This window comes from Ochotona curzoniae, unplaced genomic scaffold, assembly GCF_017591425.1.
Source record: "Ochotona curzoniae isolate NIBS_2020 unplaced genomic scaffold, NIBS_Ocur_1.0 scaffold_3890, whole genome shotgun sequence".
NCBI lineage: Eukaryota > Metazoa > Chordata > Mammalia > Lagomorpha > Ochotonidae > Ochotona > Ochotona curzoniae.
Genome location: NW_024467115.1, coordinates 41,921,573 through 41,941,183, shown reverse-complemented (window position 1 = coordinate 41,941,183; position 19,611 = coordinate 41,921,573). Strand labels below are relative to the sequence as shown.

Sequence of the window (19,611 nt, the reverse complement as noted above, 5' to 3'; positions counted from 1 at the left end):
GAGTGCAGAGAAGAGGCAGCCACACTGAGGGGCACCTAGGCTGGCTGGCTGTCATTGGCACAGGTCCAGGAACAGCTGCAGCCCAGGACCATTGGGAATGGCTGTCTGGCCCTCCTCCCAGCATGCCTGTGGCTGCTGCATCAAGCACGCCCTTGGGGGACCTGTGGCAAAAGCAAGCAGCCCAGCCCCACTTTGTTGCAGGAGCCAGCCAGGAAAGGACAGAAGCTCAGGCCAGGGTAAGAGGTCAAGGGTGAGGAGCCAGGGGTCTTGGGTAACTGAGCAAGCTGAGCCCACCCCAAGTGGGTGGAGAGGCTGACCTGGCAACAGCAAGGGCCAGTGAGAGCCCTGGGGGAGGAGAGGGGTCACAGCTGCTGCTCGGACGCTGTCCTCCCCTGGAGAGGGCCCATCAGGGCTGCTCAGCTCACTCGTGTTCGTGACCACAGAAAGGAAGGGTTATGTTTCAGTCACAGGGACACACAGAGAAAAATGGAGATATTTGTATTACCTCTGCTTTGTGTAAAAAATGTACAATGCAGAAAATCTGCCTTTCACACACTAAAGAAGGGAGAAGTTTGCAAGAAAGTTTTGTCTCTGGCATGACACGGTCAAGAGGCTACTTAGATTAGAAAAAAGCAAGGGGGCAACAGCCTCGCTTGGGGAGCACTGGAGTCACCCTGCGTGGCATTTCTTGTTACTGGTCGGTCTGCTTCCGCCCCCTCTGCTCAGAAGCTGGTTAACCTGGCATCTACAGGCACTGAGACGAACCTACCACTCCAAAGACAGCGTGCTGCATGGCCCACCACACCGACCTCTTAACTGGCACGGCTGAGGAACTTGATACATCACCCGAGGGGACAAGGACCCATGCACACGCAATCTCTCACTATCAAGACAGCGATGCCTCAGCTAGCAGTGTCAACAGCATCTCGACTGAGCCCTTACAGCTGCTTTAATTAAATGGAGTCACATTGCGGTTCGTTTCATTAGCTCATGCACTTAAGACTACATAGGATACACAGAATCAAATTTGCACTGAAACTCAGAAAAGATCAAAAGTGCAAACAAACAGTCACAGTAAAAATGAACAGGGGAAAGTAGAGTGACTAAATCTAGTAACATTCAGGCATGCTTCTAGGGCCACAGGACTACACCCCTGGCCTAGGACATCCCGAGAGCTGGGTCTACTGAAAACGAGACAACCACCACTACAAGAAAAAGGAAATCAGACAGCAAAAGAATACCAAAGGGAAAGAAAGAGGAACATACCAAGTCTAGAACAGAGATTGCGGGCACAGCAGTCTGCTGCAGGTAACAGAAAGGGAAAAAAAGAAAGATGAGGTGTGAACAGTTAGCTCAGGCCTCTGCAAGCCATCGGCGTGTCTGCCACTTCCATGCGTCATCTGTTTTTGGACAACCCCACGAGAAAGGTCAAGAATTACAGGCCAACTTCTAGATTCAGAAAAAGGACAAAGTCCACCTGGAATTCAATACTTGAGTCTCATCAGACGTATAGAAACACGAAGCAAAAGTCCCCTTGGCTGTCTCATCTGGAGGTCAGGCATTACAGAATTCATGACACAGGAAAAATAATTTTTACTAAATTCTGGTAAGAAACTTCTCAAGCACCATCACACTAAAGGACTTTGGAATAGACTGTGTGCAGGACTGTTCGGGACACCTGCTAGGCCTGCCATCCAACCTTGATGCAGTCCTGCTGTTCATGTGAGACACGGCACACGCGTGCTGACCTGTCGCTGCTGCTGGCTGCAGCGGCCACACGCTCAGAGGCTGAACCTGGCATGGTGCAGGGACCCTTCCGGGGGCCTAGCGGGACAGAGACAGAAGGCCATGAGCACACGCAGCTTCTGGGCGAGTCCATCAGTGTCCACTGGGTCTCCGGGGCTGCAGGCCTCTCACTGAGCTCTGCCAGCAGACAGATTGCTTGTGGCAGACGTGCAGTGACATGGCTCTCAAGTAAGCAGAGTGGTCACACTGAGCTGCAGGCTGCTGGGGTGGCCTGGCCCACGGCTGACACTGTGCACTTCTCTAAGGAAGTGTCTCGGAGGGCACAGCCACGAGCACTTTAGGCTCACACATATATGAACAACGTGCACGTGTGGCTTTTGGGGAAAGCTCCACGGGGCAAATGGAGAGGACCTCAGGAGGCTCTTCAAGGAAGCCTCTTCAACAGTTGGGGTCTGGCTGTCTGAACCAACAGCGTGTGGGTCAGAAGCTTCTAGCACACAGCTCTAGGAAAGGACTTCCATCAGACACAAAAATCCACCAGATAAGAGCTGTATTCACCTGCCCTTCCCCACAACACTGCCCAAGCCTGCGGACAAAGGGACGGTCGCTGGGACTCAGCAGCTCGGCCTGGTCCATACACCAGCCATCAAAAGCAGTGACATCATGGCCTCTCCCTAACAGCTCTCCTGAGAAGTTGACAGAGTATCCTGCTGCTGTCTAAAGTTGATTTTCTAATCATTTATTGCATTAAACTAACTTAAATTTTGCTTTTATTTGAAACAAAACAGAGCAAAAGCTAGTTTTATATTATGCAGAAATATGAATAAGACAGTCTTGGTATTTTTATGTTACAGCTAAAATGGACCATTGAATAACTTGGTAAATGCCTGTTTTCCATTAGCATACCTAGAAGTACAGGTTCCACTTCTGGTGATGACACGGAAGCCTTACCTCTGGTGTTCTGGGCTAGCCAACAGGAACAACTGCTGCTCTGAGGCCCACAGCTTACACCAACAGCCATGTTTACATGGTGTCCACTGAGCAGGCAGCCGTTACCCCTGTCCTATGTGGGTCAAGCAGAGCAATGGCGAGCTCCCAGCTGGCCTACAAAGCCACGGCATCTACTCTCTGGCATATGCAAAAACTCCTGCCAATCTCCAGTCTACACGACTAGCGGTCAGGAGCATACACTCGTGTCCCCAGCTGCAGGGAGTTCGCCAGTGCCCACAGCCAGGCCCTGTGAACTGCACTGGGGCTTGCCACAGTAGACGTCTCACAAATGCCCACTCCCCCCGCAGCACCTGAGCGGACAGCGGCACGCGGGACAGCACGCCGCGGCCTCAGCTGCCGGCCAGCATGCAGGCAGCAGCGGCACGATGTGCACAGCCACAGCAGCTCCCCGCTTTACCCGGGCTCTGCGCTCGGCCTCCAGACGCTGCATGATGAGCATGGTGTCTACGTCCTCCTCCTCCTCCTCCTCGTCCTCCTCGTCCTTCTGCTTCGACTCCTGCAGCCGCTTCTGGAACTGCCACTCCAGCATGAGCTTGCGCAGTCGGTCGTTCTCCTCGGCAGTGCGGTCGGGCCTGGCCTGCAGCTCCTGGATCTCCTTGCTCAGCATGTCCACGATGTGCATCTGCTGCTGCTTCTCCAGCTTCTCCTTGGCATCACGCTTCCAGGGGTCAGGAGACAGACTGTCCCCAGAGGACAGCTCCTCCTTGCTGATGGTGATGTACTGCAGGTCCCGGCGCTCAATGGTGCGCGGCTGCTGCTGCGGCTGCAGCTCCCGGATGACCGTCTCGGGGGGCCTCTGGAGCGTGGAGGGTTTCTCGGGCTTCGCCTGCTGAGCGGGCAGAGGCGAGAACGGGGCCGGGTTCAGGGCCTGGGTGCGCATCTGGCCCAGCCTGCGCTCCTGCTCCCGGCGCTTCCGCTCACGTTCCTCCTCCAGGCGAGCCTTCTCCTTCTCGTACCACCGCTGCTGCTCCTCCCTCTTCTTGCGCTCTGCAGTGGCCACCTGGGCAGACTGCGGTCCTGGCTGGCTGGTAGAAGGAGGTGGGGGCAGAGGTAAATCCACAGGAATTCCATCCAAGTCACTGGCATAGTGGGCTGGAGGTGGAGGGGGCGGCGGAGGCAGGTCTGCTCGGAAGGGCTGTGAGACGGCCACCGGGGCGGCTGGCATGGGCACGGCAGCGGGCGTTTTCCACCGGCCTGGCCCGCTTTTGGTGAGTGTGGAGGCCGGAGTCCCGGGCTTGGAGGAATGGTTCAGGTGCTCCTGGCTGGAGGTGCTGGACTCCACGGAGGAGCTCTGGTTTAACCACATATCGCTGTCGGCCTTGCGGTCCATAACGGACTCCATGCGGTGTCGCTCAAGCTGGAAGGCCCTGTCCTCCCTCAGCTCCTCCTGGGAACGTGTAACGCGCTGGTGAGAGAGCACACAGCACAGCTCACAAAAGCCCACACACACATGCCAACTGCAGGGCAGATAGGGGAGATGGCGCTGAGCGGAGAGGCCAGTGGCTGAGGCAGCACTCCCACTAACTGGGCACACGCAGACATGGTGTGGCACGTGCACACACCCCTGGCCCCTCCCTCTCTAAGGACACCTGCCCAGCTTGACTCCCCAAGTACGAACAAAGCTCGTCAGTCCAGGCTGTACGACACCAGCCGCTTCCAGGTCACAGAATCCTAAGGCATTCCTGCACCTTGACAGGCAAGGGCTGGCTGCCAACGCTGCTGGATCAGCTTCAGATCAACAGCAAGGGGCAGTCCTCCTCAGCTGGCACAGGGTTCTAACAGCCTAGCATCCAACAGTATCCCCCGAAGCTTCCCCTTCCCCCCCGCCGTAACTTCCGACAGGACAGGAAGGGAGGCCTAAGAAAGTGCCAGCTGTGCCTCAGACACTGCTTCTGTCCTGGCAGCAAGGCAGGTACCTGCACCGCGAGGCTCACGTGGCTGCTGTCCATGTGGACGTGCGGCTTGTCCTCATAGCCTGGCCACTGGCTCGGAGGAGCCGCCATCCGGTCCTGCGACTTGGAGGCCGGGAAGGTGAAGTACTCCCGGGTGTAGGTCTGAGTGGGGATGGGGTAAGCTTCAGGTCGGGGTGCAGGTGGCTGCTCCTGTGGAAATGCCAAGCACAGACAAGAGCAAGTTTGCTGGCATTCAGCAGACTCGGTCTCTTGGAGAAAACTTTACAAAAATATGTTCCACAACTGCATTAAAATCCAAGTGTTCAACTTCGCAGTGTGACTAAGGGGAACATCTGCTCTTGCCCAACATACTAGTTTGAAACTTGTCTACTAGACCAGCATGTTAACAGTCAAAGACGAGACGCCGCAAATTCAGCCATTATAAACCGCGGTGGGGCAAGTGTGTGCCCCAGCAGGCCAGATGCCAACTGGGGGGCCAGCATCCCACTCTGGAGGGCCCGTTTTCAGTCCTGGCTGCTTTGCTTCAGAACCAGCCTCCTGCTAACGCACGCCACACAGGCAGCATGAGGGCTCAAGCACGAGGGCCCTTGCCCACCCGTGGAAAACCCAGAAGGAGTTCCACGCTCCCGGGCTCAGCCGCCCAGTCCTGCTTGCTGTAGGCACTCGGGAAGGGAACTACCAGATAGACACACTCTGCATGCCTCTCACAGAAAACTAGGTCAAAATTCTGGAGACTCAGAAAATTGTAACCAACACTGATTTCTTGAGTAAAAATGCCCCGGACAGTCAAGGAAAAGCCTGGTGAAAGGCGGATCGCCCTGACCTCGGTACAGAGGTTCCCCGTGGAGACGGACGTTATCTTAGCTGCAGCTCCAGAGGCATAGGCGCCCTTCCCTCCGGGGCTGGGGGGCTGATCTGTTGGGAAAAGGCAGGGGAAGAAAGTTGAGGACAAGGTTAATGAACAGGGTGTAACAGCTTTCTTGCATCCACCACGCCACATGCGAGCAAGGGCTCTGGCATGGCGACACACAGGCGCTGGCTGTGGAGTGGTCTCATGGCCCCCATGCCCGGGGACAGCTGGCATGCCCTGGGGGAGGGGCCAGGCCCATGGACCTCGTGTCTGGGCAGCAAGCCCGCCTGTGAGTCCTTGCTGGCAGCAGCCTTCAGGCGTGGCACCCCTTCCTAGCCCCCCATGTATCTGCCAGCTCCTGCAGGATGTCATCAACTGAATCAGAGTTAACCAACTTGGCTCTTATCTCCACCAAAAGGATGGGAAGGAGGCATTGCTAGGAAAACTAGATCCTGGCTAGCCAACACCCGCAGTCAACACCTTCAACGCAAAAATCAAACCACAAGGTGTCGCTCATTCCCACTGTGCTCAGGGTGGACGCGGGCGGGAGGAGCTGACTCCTCTTACTTGCAACATTGGGGCTGGAGCGGTGATCGGCGCGGTTTTTCGTCAATCTGTCATCACCGGGCATTTTCTTCGGCTCGCTGGGTTCCGCCCAGGGCATCTGGGGACTTCCAGGTGACCCGTTTTGAGCAGAACTGTTATACAGCTCAAAACCCTCACTCTTCGGCCGAGGTTTACCTGAGCCACGGCGATCTGAAACTGAAACCAGAATGGTCAAGTCCTCCACCTGCTCAGAATCTGGTCTCGGAGGACACAGCCTGACTAAATGGACCCACAGATATTTGGAATCACATGAGCAATGTCTCTACTGTAAGAAGTACGCGCATTTCCCACAAGAACAAACTGTTTCTACAGATTCATTAAAAAGCTTTCAAATAAATACACGGAAAAAATTTTATCTGACCGATTACCAGTGGGAAAAACAGTTCGTTTTCTCATAAATGGAACCTCCCATTTTAAGTAAAAAGGCAACCATTCTTAAACCGACCTGAAGGGTTAATATGTTTCCACTGCTTCTTCAAGAAGCACTGCTTCCACGGCCCCCACGGCCCCCACGGCCCCCACGGCCCCACGGCCCCCACGGCCCACGTCGGGCCCAGGCGTCGGCGGCGGGAGCAGCCTTCCCGGGACACCAGCACTCCGTTCTCTGCTGCGGGCTCTCTCCTTTCTTCCACTTGCTGACCCGCGTTTATTATCTGCTTTTAACAGCCTCCCTCTTTGATTCCAACGTGCTTCCCTTAAAGGCCCGTGAACTATCAGGAAATCAGACCTTCAGGATATTAAGTTTTATATCGTGTCCAGGCCAGCCACAGCGGCCCTGCAGGGGTCCCAGCATGCTGACCCTTGGCCTGGGCAGTGCCGGCTCCCTGAGCTGGGCAGAGGAGGGTCCACCAGATCCCCGGCAGATTGTCTCAACATTGATGGCAAAGGGGGCACAACAATGTCAGACAAACCGTGTCCCAGCAATTTTCTCCTTAAGAAATTCTAAATTCATATTAATTTTACTGAGTTTCTTTGGAAAGCCACAAACCACAATTCCCAAAAATAGACTACATAAATCAGTCAGGTGTTGCCAAAAGTGAATCACACAGGAAGGTCACGAGGCCTCTCCTCATTCACAGGAATGCCTGTTGCACACGCTCACCCAGAGACTGAAAACCTCCACCAAGGATGGGGCACCTGCTCAGAGCCTTAACAACAGCACAACGGGAGGTGGGTGCCAGGTGAACCCAGGGTAGTCCCAGCGTTATGGGAAACAGGGAGCCTTTCACTCGAGTGCTTGTATCCCCAGCTCCAGATCTTCAAGCCTGGGCCCACCCTCACGCCAGCATCAAGCTGCACAGGAGCGCACTGGTCCTTACTTCTCTGCATCATGGGGGAGGGCTGATTGAGGAGTGTGGCCAGCCCGTGGTAGATGGCGCCTTGCTTTGCCACTTCGAGCGTCACCACGGAACTCGTCCTTGTCATGAGTTCTGCAGCCCTGCAAAGAGAGTGCCACCAAGGCAAAAGGTGAGACGGCAATAGCGCTGCCAGCCAGAGCCGGGCCCAGTTCTGGCTCACAGACAGCTCTCCACCATGAACTCTAAGTATGACACAGGGTAGGCACCCCATGCTCAGAGCTCAGGCTGCAGCAGAACTGCCGCAGTGCCGACAGTATCAAAGCCTGGTCTAACACCTGCTGACAGCCATGCAGATGAAAACACACACATTTAAATAGAGAAACAGCCATGTGCTCCAAGAGTTTCACACTAAAAAGGTGACACCTCTCGGGAGCAAAGTGTCTCAGTGCTCTGCTCGGCTGGAGTGCCAACCCTGCCCGACAGACGCAGGCCGTACCTTTCCTGAGAGAGTCCCACCAGACTCCGGCCGTCCACACTCAGCAGCTGATCCCCTGCGGCCAGCCGTCCATCCTGTGCAGCCCGCCCAGCAGGTGTGCGTGGGTTGGAGGAAAGAGAGGCCAGGGTGAGGTGTGGCCCAACTGTGTGCCCTCACCCTCAGAGCAGCAGGTACTCACCACGTCGGCAGCGCCTCCTCGCACGACAGACTTCACGTAGATGCCCAGCTTATCCTGGCCGGCCCCCTGAGCAACAACAAAGCCAAAAGAGAGACATGAGCAGGCCCTACGGTGCACAGGCAGCTTGGCCCTGGCTCTCCTTCACCTGAGAACCCAGGGATTTCTCCTGCATTTGGTCATACCAAGTGCTCTGCTTTCCTGAACAAACTACCCAAGGAGAGAACCACAGCAGTGTGAACCAGAGAACCACAGCAGTGTGAACCACAGCAGCGTGAACCGGAGAACCACAGCAGTGTGAACCACAGCAGTGTGAACCGGAGAACCACAGCAGTGTGAACCAGAGAACCACAGCAGTGTGAACCACAGCAGTGTGAACCACAGCAGTGTGAACCGGAGAACCACAGCAGTGTGAACCACAGAACCACAGCAGCGTGAACCACAGAACCACAGCAGTGTGAACCACAGCAGTGTGAACCGGAGAACCACAGCAGTGTGAACCGGAGAACCACAGCAGTGTGAACCACAGCAGTGTGAACCAGAGAACCACAGCAGCGTGAACCACAGAACCACAGCAGTGTGAACCGGAGAACCACAGCAGTGTGAACCACAGCAGCGTGAACCGGAGAACCACAGCAGTGTGAACCACAGCAGTGTGAACCACAGCAGTGTGAACCGGAGAACCACAGCAGCGTGAACCACAGAACCACAGCAGTGTGAACCACAGCAATGTGAACCACAGAACCACAGCAGCGTGAACCACAGCAGTGTGAACCACAGCAGCGTGAACCGGAGAACCACAGCAGTGTGAACCACAGCAGTGTGAACCGGAGAACCACAGCAGCATGAACCACAGAACCACAGCAGTGTGAACCACAGCAGTGTGAACCAGAGTGCACAGATCTGGACAGCTACAAGCCGCCCATGTGACACGGAAGGTCAGCTACTTTTAACACATTTTAACTCATGGAAAGCAATGTTTTTATGGGATCCCAACATTACAATATTTACTATAGCTCTCACATTCTTATTCTTTTCATACATATACTGTGGTTCAAATCTTAACATGATAAACTTCTAGTGGCAAACTGGAACAGAAACACAGGTAGTGAGAAATAATTATGCAGAAAATATTCTCTATTACAAGCCTAAAGACAAAGTAAAGAAGACTCAACCTACACAGATTTTACTGTAAAAGATAACGGCACTCTATGTTCTACGAGCTGTGAAAGTATTACACACCAACATTTTACAAAGCCTGCGTTTCAGGGCCAGTGCTGTCCAAGGCTGGACCAGGCTACCCCAGGAGCCACATGGCAGCCAGGGCCATCTCCTGCTGCCCTGACAGCCTCAGGCACCCAGCTCCCCACTCCACCCCTTCCTTTCCTGCCCTCTTGGACAGTGGGCCAAGCCTGCCCTGTCTTACACCACATTTATTTTGAACTGTTGGCTTAAGAATTCAAATGTGCAAAAGGCATACGGCTCAGCAGCAAGCACAAGGGTGGCAAATGTGCCCCTCAGCCGACGTCACCGGCCCCAGCGTGGGTCCCTTGCTCCAGAGATCTAAGACACGCCAAGAACATACAGGCTTAGACCTCCCCAGCCACACTGACTAGTCCATGCATCATTCAGCCCTTGTTCACCAAGTGTCTGTGCCCACAGCCCTGCCCCAGGGGAGTGTCTGTGCCCACAGCCCTGCCCCAGGGGAGTGTCTGTGCCCACAGCCCTGCCCCAGGGGAGTGTCTGTGCCCACAGCCCTGCCCCAGGGGAGTGTCTGTGCCCACAGCCCTGCCCCAGGGGAGTGTCTGTGCCCACAGCCCTGCCCCAGGGGAGTGTCTGTGCCCACAGCCCTGCCCCAGGGGAGGGTCTGTGCCCACAGCCCTGCCCCAGGGGAGTGTCTGTGCCCTCAAGCCCTGCCCCAGGGGAGTGTCTGTGCCCACAGCCCTGCCCCAGGGGAGTGTCTGTGCCCACAGCCCTGCCCCAGGGGAGTGTCTGTGCCCTCAAGCCCTGCCCCAGGGGAGTGTCTGTGCCCACAGCCCTGCCCCAGGGGAGTGTCTGTGCCCACAGCCCTGCCCCAGGGGAGTGTCTGTGCCCACAGCCCTGCCCCAGGGGAGTGTCTGTGCCCACAGCCCTGCCCCAGGGGAGTGTCTGTGCCCTCAAGCCCTGCCCCAGGGGAGTGTCTGTGCCCACAGCCCTGCCCCAGGGGAGTGTGTGCCTGCCCGGGGAGTGTGCCCACAGCCCTGCCCCAGGGGAGTGTCTGTGCCCTCAAGCCCTGCCCCAGGGGAGGGTCTGTGCCCACAGCCCTGCCCCAGGGGAGGGTCTGTGCCCACAGCCCTGCCCCAGGGGAGGGTCTGTGCCCACAGCCCTGCCCCAGAGAGGCTTTTCTCTAGACGGCAGCTCTGGTGGCTGTCATCCCACAGTAAGTCACCCCTCTGTCTCCACCAGCCACTGCCATGTGGTTCCTTGATTCAACAGGAGCCCAGGCACATTGTCTGCTCTGCTTTCCAGAGACTGCAACCCCCATGGCAAATCCTCCAATGCTCCTAGGAACCAGCGTACATAGCATTCCCATAGGCATCATCTTTCGGGTCATGCAACATTGATTTCACAATTAAAAAATAAGAAATCAGGGTCCAACACAGTAGCCAAGTGGCTTGCGTCCTCGCCTTGCATGCACTGGGACCCCACGTGGCCATCGGTTCTAATCCCGGCCACCCTGCTTCCCATCCAGCTCCCTGCTTGTGGCCTGGAAAAGCAGTGAGGACGACCCAACACCTTGGGACCCTGCATCTGCATGGGATGTCTGGAAGAGGCTCCTGGCTTCGGCGGCTCCTCCTCATTCTTCACTCAGGTGCTGGTGGGTGCCTACCACCCCGGGCACTACCGCTGCTGGGGCAACCGCACCACTCCCACCAGCCTCTTGGCAAGAACTGTCCTGGCTTCGGCAGCTTCCCCAGGGCTGCCTACAGGTTTCTCTTCATTGCAAATCCGAGACGGGGAGGTCGGCCATTGGACTGAAGGAACAACTCATCCAGTGCACAAGTAACCTAACTGCTGGGCCTGGGTGGTGGGCCCCACATCAGACTGCGTGCCCAGCATGCCAGCCCCTCCTTCAGCAACGGATGAACACAGCACTCCCAAACCGAGAGTGACTGTTTCCTCACACAGGCAACTCGTCTGAATTCTAATTTAACAATTGGTTCCTTCAATTCCAAGTAGGTTGAATTTACAGGAAAATCTGCCTGTCATTTCGAGGAAAGAGAACTCCTGATTATTAGACACCTCCAAAGACCAAAGACCAATCTGAATCTGAACGTGCATACAACGTTGGGTATAAACCCAACATAAATGAATCAGAATGTCTAGGACAGTGACAGGAACTAGGCTTGAAGTCCAAGAAAAGAACGCGGATCCAGAATATTTAAGAGATGTCCACGTTTGACTGGCATCTGGATCTCCTAGACAGGAACACATGGCACCATGGCTGCCTGCAGGGGCACGCCACCTGGTAGAGATGAATAGCCAGCAGTGGAAATCTCCTAAGGACATGTCTGGTCACAGATACTGAGTCAGTGTGGATAGATATTTTAAACCAAAAACATCACCCCCTTTGCCAGGCTGCACTGTGTCCGCTGTCTCTGCCTGGCCATGGCAGTCAAGGCCAGAAGCCAGGAGTGCAACAGAGCATAGAAACGTCATGTCCACCTGACAGAACAGGTCAGAGGTCAGCCACTGGACAGGTCCAATCACCACCTGTGGCAACGTGAACCCCTTAGTCTCTGGAGTTCGTAACCTACCACACAAGCACACACACCAAAGCAAATACTAAGCTCCTTTTCAATGTCTTATTTCTAAGTAACAACGCATAAGACAACGATCTGCAGTTCCTGCTTTACACTCCTACAGTGATTCCCAGCCCAGAACCCTCTGCCTGCGTGCCTAGCCCGCCCTGGCAGCTGTCGGCAACAGTGTGAACACTGGGGCCCAAGGCGACCACAGAGGTGGGAGAGCAACCTGGGGGACACCACACAGTGGCCCTGGAGGCCCTGGGGCGGGGCTGTGTCTGAGCCCGGATGCCCCCCAAGAGGTGGGGTGTCAAGTGTCTGTCCTTACTGACCATTGTTCCAACAGCATTCTGGACACACAGGACAAAACAAAACACTCTTAAAACAGATTTCACCGATTTCTTTTTAATGTAACTTGCTGAAAATCAACTTATTTATGTGGCTCCCAGTCTATTTCTAAACAACACTTCTTTTGTAAGTACACACCCGCAACCGTAAGTGCTGGTCATAAATTTGTAATTATGCAGATGGCCAGGCAAAACAAGCTCTCCTTGAATTCCAACCATGAGCAAAGCAGCAAGAGCCACTGAAACGAAGTACAAAATAATACCTAAAACACGAAGTAAGAATTACGAGTTACTTGTCCAAAACATTAAAAATGATATTGAAAAGGCACCACGATCTTCCAGCACATTTGTTACTCGCAAAAGCTACAAGAATGTTTATAGTCACAGTGATATTAACCAATCCTCCTCTAATAAACCAGCCTTTTAAACCAATGCAGGGTTTCTTTTAGAAAACAGGTATATATCCCAAAGGTATCAGGAAACACAGTTTATTAAATAATTTTGAAAATCAGAAGTTATGTTTTTTTAAACCAAAGATGTGTCTCCTTCCACAGGAGAGCCACACCCCTGACATTCTAGCCAACGCCTGCTCAGCTGTGGCTCGCACTGCCATTCCACAGACCTGAGAATGGTGTCATACACCAACTGGCAGGTGGCACAGAAGTTATGAGACACTGACCCTAACTTCTCCCTGCCTGCTTCCCATCAGTCTACCACACCCTGGAGGGGCCCTGCAGCTGGGCAGTGGGCAGGACAGCTGAGGGACAGGAGGCAGCAGTAAATGCAGAGAGGAGCAGACAAAAGGCCGGAGCAAACAACCCACATTCACCTGTACGAGACACAGCGACCAGAGGGACGACACGATCGGCAGCGACTCGGCCACGGGCCCACGGCAGCCGGCCACCTCCCCGCACGCCTCTCCTGGAGGCCACCGCCCAGCCACTGCCCCTCACGTGTGGGCACGGCTGCAGCCAGAGCCCTGCGCCTCACACATTCCAGCAGGAGACTGTGGGAGTGTGATGTGATGAACAGCATGAAAACATCATTCAAGAACAACCCCAAAGAGGGGAGGAGCAAGAGGAAGAACGCTGTGCTGGCCAGGGCGGCAGGAATCCCACCCCATTGTTCTCAGACAGGGAAAGCAGCTGGAGTCTGGAACAATCACAGTGCTGGAGACCAGGGGCCAGGAAGCAAGGCACAGCACCCAGGCTCGCGGCTTCTGCTCCTGTAACCATACTGCTCTGATCTGCCACCCGTCACGATCCACGCTCCACAGAGCTCACTTTTTGGAAGGAATTAGCTCAGTGTTAAAAGAGGCACCTGTAAAATTTGTCCCCTACACCAATTCCATCTTCAAGAACCCTGAAAGTGAGAGGTAATTCCCGGGGCAGGCACAGTGCTGCCCAGAAGGTAGCAACTTGTAGTCCCACTGCCTCTCGGTCCCGCAGAGGCAAGAAGGGGCGGTAGCAGGCTGCAGGTCTCGGGCCTCAGGCCAGAGCCCTCCAACAGCGGACTGGCACCCAGGCAAAAAGCGCCCGGCACACTTGGCCTCACTGGCCACCAGGGCGCCCTCACACCCAGCCCGGGACGCGGCCACACCGCGGCAGTCCAAACATGCACGAGTGCCACACGGGGCGACACGCTGCTCGAGCACGGAGCTCGGGCTCCGCCGTCCCGTCGAGGAACTGTCCTTGATGTTTCCGTCAAGCCAAGAAATCAGCACAGAGATTATCATTCTAAAAACGGTTCAAAAATCTCATTCTTTTGTATAAGTTGCCATTTTACTTTTGGCATACAAATATAAAGTAGCAGTCACTTAGAGAAGCCGTGAGGACACAAAGGCAGGACAGATGTGCCAGCCAACGCACGGACACGCCCTGGGACGGCACACCGATGAGGCCTTTCCCACGGGGTGTGGGAGTGCGGTCTCTGCCTTCAAAGGACTAAATGCCAGCCTATGTGGGCAGCGAGGGGCCCCACCCTCCGGCTCCACGGCTCAGGCATCTTGTGATGGCAAACTTGGAAACCATCAGCTTAGGGACTGACTGGCCCTCACTCTCAAGTGAAACAGTACAAGTCGCAACTACGTTTACAAGGACTTGCCCTTCTGATGTTCAGTCCTGAACAAGTTTCAGGGGCCGTTTACACTAAAGGTGCAGCACAGCCAGAAGCGCTTCCTGCTGTCCACTCCCCGCGGCAGCACCCGGGACTCTGCAGGAAACGCGGCAGCTTCCGTCCCCAACAACAGGCTCCCAGCACACTTTATGAAACTGAAGAACCTTTAGCGTAAGACAGAGAACAAGGAAAGTGGCTGTGTGGGATGCTGCCTGACGGGCAGGCCAAGACAAGCCAGCGTGGAGCGTGCACCCCCGCCTCGCAGCCGCACCCTGCCGACACTCACCATGGCCTGGGGCCTGCCGACCACAGAGAACCACGTCTCCATCTCCAGACCCAGCTGGTTCCTCGGACGGGCCGCCACGATTCCCAACTGGATGCTACTATGACACACCGTGGCCTTTATCAACGCGAGCCACAGCCAACGTAACCCTTGGCCTCTTACGTAACCAGTCCGCCTGGATTTTTATCCACTCTGCACTTTATTAAACTTGAAAAAGAACTATAAAAACACAGTGAATTGTTTATGTTTTTTAAAATCCAAATTAAACAGGAAGCATCATGTTGTCCCGCAGACGAGCAAAACGTGGCATGCTAAACTTACCCAAAAGCAATGTTTTAAAAAGCTGCATATCCCCACAGCTTCCAAGTCATCTGGATTTCATAACACATAACCACCATGTGGAAGGCAAGTCGGGAACTTCACATCAAAACACGGCTCAGGGTTACAGTCGCTGAGCCACACACCAATCAGACACAAACCCACACGTTCCACAAAGCAGAGACAGACACAGGAAGGCCGAGAGGCTTGGGGCACCTCTAGAGGGGACAGCAAGCCCCAGGGCCCCGGAGCGGCAGGAACTGTGCCGGAGCAGATCCACCACTCCCCGAAGCTGAGGGAATGGCAGCCATGCCAGCTCCCAGACAGGCCAGGCACTGAGGTGGTCAGGACACCACCCTCAGCTCCACTCCACACGCTGCACGCCATGCTGGCCAAACCCCAACCCTTGCCATAGGTCAGCTGCCCTGCATGGCACCCACTGCACTTCCGGGGACAAGGAAGTTAGTCAGCTCTGCCATGTGCAGGTCTGTGCACAAGATGACCGCAGATGTCTCCTGGCCTTGCTGCATATATAGGTTTTACAGTTGAGCCAGAGGCCTGGGGGGTGGCGCGCAGGAAGTAAACAGTGCCACATGTGAACCAGACTTCCTGTCTCATTTCAACAACAGACTATAGTCTTACTACTTTCCATGTCCCGCTGTTTTTATTGGAAAGGTTGATCAGATCTACAGAGAGAAGGAAAGACAGAAAGATCCTCCATCCGCTGGTTTATTCCCCAAGTGGCCACAATGGCCTGAGATAAGCCAATCTCATCCAAAGCCAGGAGCTAGCAACCAAGACCTTCCTCTGGGTCTCCCACACGAACACGGGTGGCGGGTGGGGTGCCCGATCCCAGGGCTTTGAGCCATCCTCTACTGCTTTCCCAGGCCACAGCAAGGATGGGAAATGGAGCAGTCGGGACAGGGACCGGTGCTCACATGGGATCCAGGCACTTGCAAGGTGAGGATTTAGCCACTGAGCATGGTGCCAGGACGTAGGTGACAATTTTTCTGAGTTAATTCTGGGGCAGCATCTATGTGCTGACACCTAAGCCGAGTTCTATCAGGTAACATATCTACTTACCTTAACTAAAGCCATCAGGTTCCACACGGCACACAGCCCTCCACCTCGGGGCCTCCTGCAATGTGGCTTCGGCACACACCATCCTCAAGGCAGACCAATTCACTTGGGAGTTTCCTCTCTCATCCACTCTACCCATTCATTAACTCAGCTGAGAGCTGCCATCAAGTAAGTACCCAACAGTATTCGTCATGGCGCAGACACTTCCACAGTAAGCAACAAACAATGCCTGCCACCCTGGTCCACTGCGCCCACCACACACCTGCCACCGCAGACTGCCCACTATCTACCATCTCAGCTCTCAATGGCAAACACCACAACCACCTGACTGGTCACTGGTAGGAATTCCGAGAGCCACTGGTCCTGCTCCACGGCACAGCAGCAGTGTTCGAGGGGCAGGTGTCTAAAGCTGCATTTGGAATGTTCAGACCCCCACTGGGGCCTGCAGTCCCAGCCCTGGCTCTGCTCCACATCCTGCCAGCTGCTAACATGTGGACTGGGAGGCAGCAGCAGGGACCCGGCTCCCCACACAGGAAGGGCCAGAGTGCCTGGCTCAGCCTGATGGCAAGCATCTGCGGAACAAACACCAGAGGCAAGATGTGTGTCTCTTTGCTTTTCAATTAAGGTCATAGTTTTTAAATCAGCACTCCAATCACTTTTGCCTTTATGCAAACTTCCTTGAAGGCTCATTTCACCGACACAACAAGCCCCACCTCAGGGCTCAACAGGTCTGCTTGGAAACGAAGCTGTCCTAATAAGCCGCCCTTGGTCCTCTCCCACTGTCTCAGGGCTGCTGTCATGCCACAGCAGTACAAACCCTGAGCACATGTGAGCCTGCACAATCTAACGCGGAGAACAACCCGGCCTCCATGAGCTGGCTGATGTGCAGCATGGCCCTCCGGCCTCCCATCCTGGCCCCACTTCAGCCACGCTGGGCTTAGAGCTACCTACACATCACCTAAAACCCACACTCACACTGGCTACACCCCAGGGAGCACGGCCCTCACTACCCTCCACGCCAGAGTCCCAAGAGAACCATGGCAGCTACATGGGAGGAGACCCTTTCTCACGGGCCCACCGTGTCCCTGCAGAATTGGGGTGAGGAGTGTGTGTACAGGGCGACTGACCAGGATCACCTGTCTGAGGCAAGCCCACCGTGTCCCTGCAGAATCGGGGTGAGGAGTGTGTGTACAGGGCGACCAACCAGGATCACCTGTCTGAGGAGGCATGAACAGCCTCTGGCAGTCCAGTGTGTACTAAGTACACACATGGAAGATGAGCAACGAGCCACCTGAGCATTGCCTCAGAGTCACTTTCAAGAAAACGTACTCTTCCACCAGTTTTAAATTTATACACACTATTTGTCCATTGTGGAACAAATGTGAAGAGATTGAAAGAGGCCACAGCAAGAATCGCCTGTCAGGGCGGCCTCAGCCCTCCTGCTTCACAAACGGAATGGGCTTGGGGCCCAGCCCGCGTGGGGCCCAGCATGGGGCAGCTGTGCAGCGGCCTGGGGGCCCGTCCCAAGGGGACCCCTCTCCCAGAGGACCTGTGGTGGGTGGGTTTTAGTGTGACCAAGGAGTAAAGGGAAAGAGACCACTAAACCTTTCAAAGATCTCGCTCTCTTACGGCAGACACAAGTCACCTGCAATGTGCACTCTGCTCACACACTAGCATCGGCCTTGCACTTGCCCATCCCGGTGCAGCGAGCCCCGGCAGCTCTTCCGCCTGCCTCGCCCCCGCGGCCTCCTGGCTTGCGGCAGGGCAGGGCGAGCACCTGGGCTGGACACACTCCAAGGCAGAAGTCCATCTGTGACAGTGTCTTGTGGTGTCATCTCTATGACAAAAGCGCTCTGCTGAAGGGACAGAGAGCAGGCCCTGCTTCTGTGGATGGGAGTCAGAGCACACGACAGCCCTGGGGCGGGACATGAGCAAGTGCAGGCAGTGCCAACAGGGAGTGCTGTGGCCAGCAGTGTGAGTAATACAGCTCGGCAGAGGGTGGCCAGGCAAGGAAGGCAGTTACAGCTCCAGAGTCCAGGCACGACTGGGCACCGATGCAGAGCTCTCCCCTGGGCAGCCCTGCAGCCCCCATCGCCCGCGCTCCTCAGCAAGAGGCTCCCCAAGCATTCCTGGGAACACACAGGCCTGGGCGGCACCTCACCCTCTGGCGGCCTGCCAGCACTGCTGCAAGACTGAACAAAGGCTTGACTATACCTGGTTCTTGGCACGCTGTCCTAACTGTCCACCTGGCACCTGGCAGGCCAACAAGGACAGAGGTCATACTGAGACAAACAGCTAACAGGGGAAGACAGATGCCTCAAAGGGGGTGGGGGTGCCCAGGGACTCTGAGCCCTGCCCCCTGCTTCCTTCATGGGGCACGTTAGCCTACCAAACAGAACTGCCCCACCTAAAGCAGACTGGAAGCAACACAGACAAGTCACCTGGGACTGAATGAGCTTGGTGACTGCAGAACCCAAGACCCAGAACAGTAGCCTGCCCCCTACAGCTGTCAACACCTCAGACAGGAGGCTCTTCGACAGTGGGCTAACACAGCTCACAAGACACGTGCTCCCGCACAGCCCAGTGTGATGGGGTCATGTCCAGCCCAGGACACACTCTCTTCCACACCAGTGCTCAGAGCTGTGGGTCTACAGGCTTTAGCACCGGGAACCAGCCCTGTGCCCAGCATGGCAGGGCATGGTCCCCCCGGCTCGGGCTCCCCCTGTCCTGGAACCCAGGGCACTCCCAAAGCTGCCCTATTCACCAGTGTCCTCACTCCCTTGAGCCCTCCTGTTCTCTGCTCTCCACGCACCAGACGCCCACTGTCCTGGGCCCACTCCACACACCAGACGCCCACTGTCCTGGGGCCACTCCACGCACCAGACGCCCACTGTCCTGGGCCCACTCCACACACCAGATGCCCACTGTCCTGTTCTCTGCTCTCCACGCACCAGACGCCCACTGTCCTGGGCCCACTCCACGCACCAGACGCCCACTGTCCTGGGGCCACTCCACACACCAGACGCCCACTGTCCTGTTCTCTGCTCTCCACGCACCAGACGCCCACTGTCCTGGGGCCACTCCACGCACCATATGCCCACTGTCCTGGGGCCACTCCACACACCAGACGCCCACTGTCCTGTTCTCTGCTCTCCACGCACCAGACGCCCACTGTCCTGGGGCCACTCCACACACCAGACGCCCACTGTCCTGTTCTCTGCTCTCCACGCACCAGACGCCCACTGTCCTGGGCCCACTCCACGTACCAGACGCCCACTGTCCTGGGGCCACTCCACACACCAGACGCCCACTGTCCTGTTCTCTGCTCTCCACGCACCAGACGCCCACTGTCCTGGGGCCACTCCACGCACCAGATGCCCACTGTCCTGGGGCCACTCCACGCACCAGACGCCCACTGTCCTGTTCTCTGCTCTCCACGCACCAGATGCCCACTGTCCTGGGCCCACTCCACGCACCATATGCCCACTGTCCTGGGGCCACTCCACACACCAGACGCCCACTGTCCTGTTCTCTGCTCTCCACGCACCAGACGCCCACTGTCCTGGGGCCACTCCACACACCAGACGC

General features: G+C 55.9%; 1 protein-coding gene across 5 annotated transcripts in view; it reads right to left on the bottom strand.

Moving 5' to 3' along the window:
* The window catches only part of AFDN (afadin, adherens junction formation factor), a 119,968-nt gene that overhangs the window by 11,642 nt on the left and 88,715 nt on the right, over positions 1-19,611 (bottom strand). For 4 of the 5 annotated variants that reach the window (XM_040965211.1, XM_040965213.1, XM_040965212.1 and 1 more), the window contains 7 exons: positions 8,099-8,164; positions 7,921-7,994; positions 7,446-7,564; positions 6,088-6,282; positions 5,494-5,585; positions 4,674-4,859; positions 3,155-4,162 (listed from right to left, as the gene is read on the bottom strand). In XM_040965211.1, the coding sequence (XP_040821145.1) occupies positions 3,155-4,162; positions 4,674-4,859; positions 5,494-5,585; positions 6,088-6,282; positions 7,446-7,564; positions 7,921-7,994; positions 8,099-8,164 (1,740 nt within the window). The remainder of the gene's footprint in view (positions 1-3,154; positions 4,163-4,673; positions 4,860-5,493; positions 5,586-6,087; positions 6,283-7,445; positions 7,565-7,920; positions 7,995-8,098; positions 8,165-19,611) is intronic. The other variant, XM_040965215.1, reaches the window with a different exon arrangement.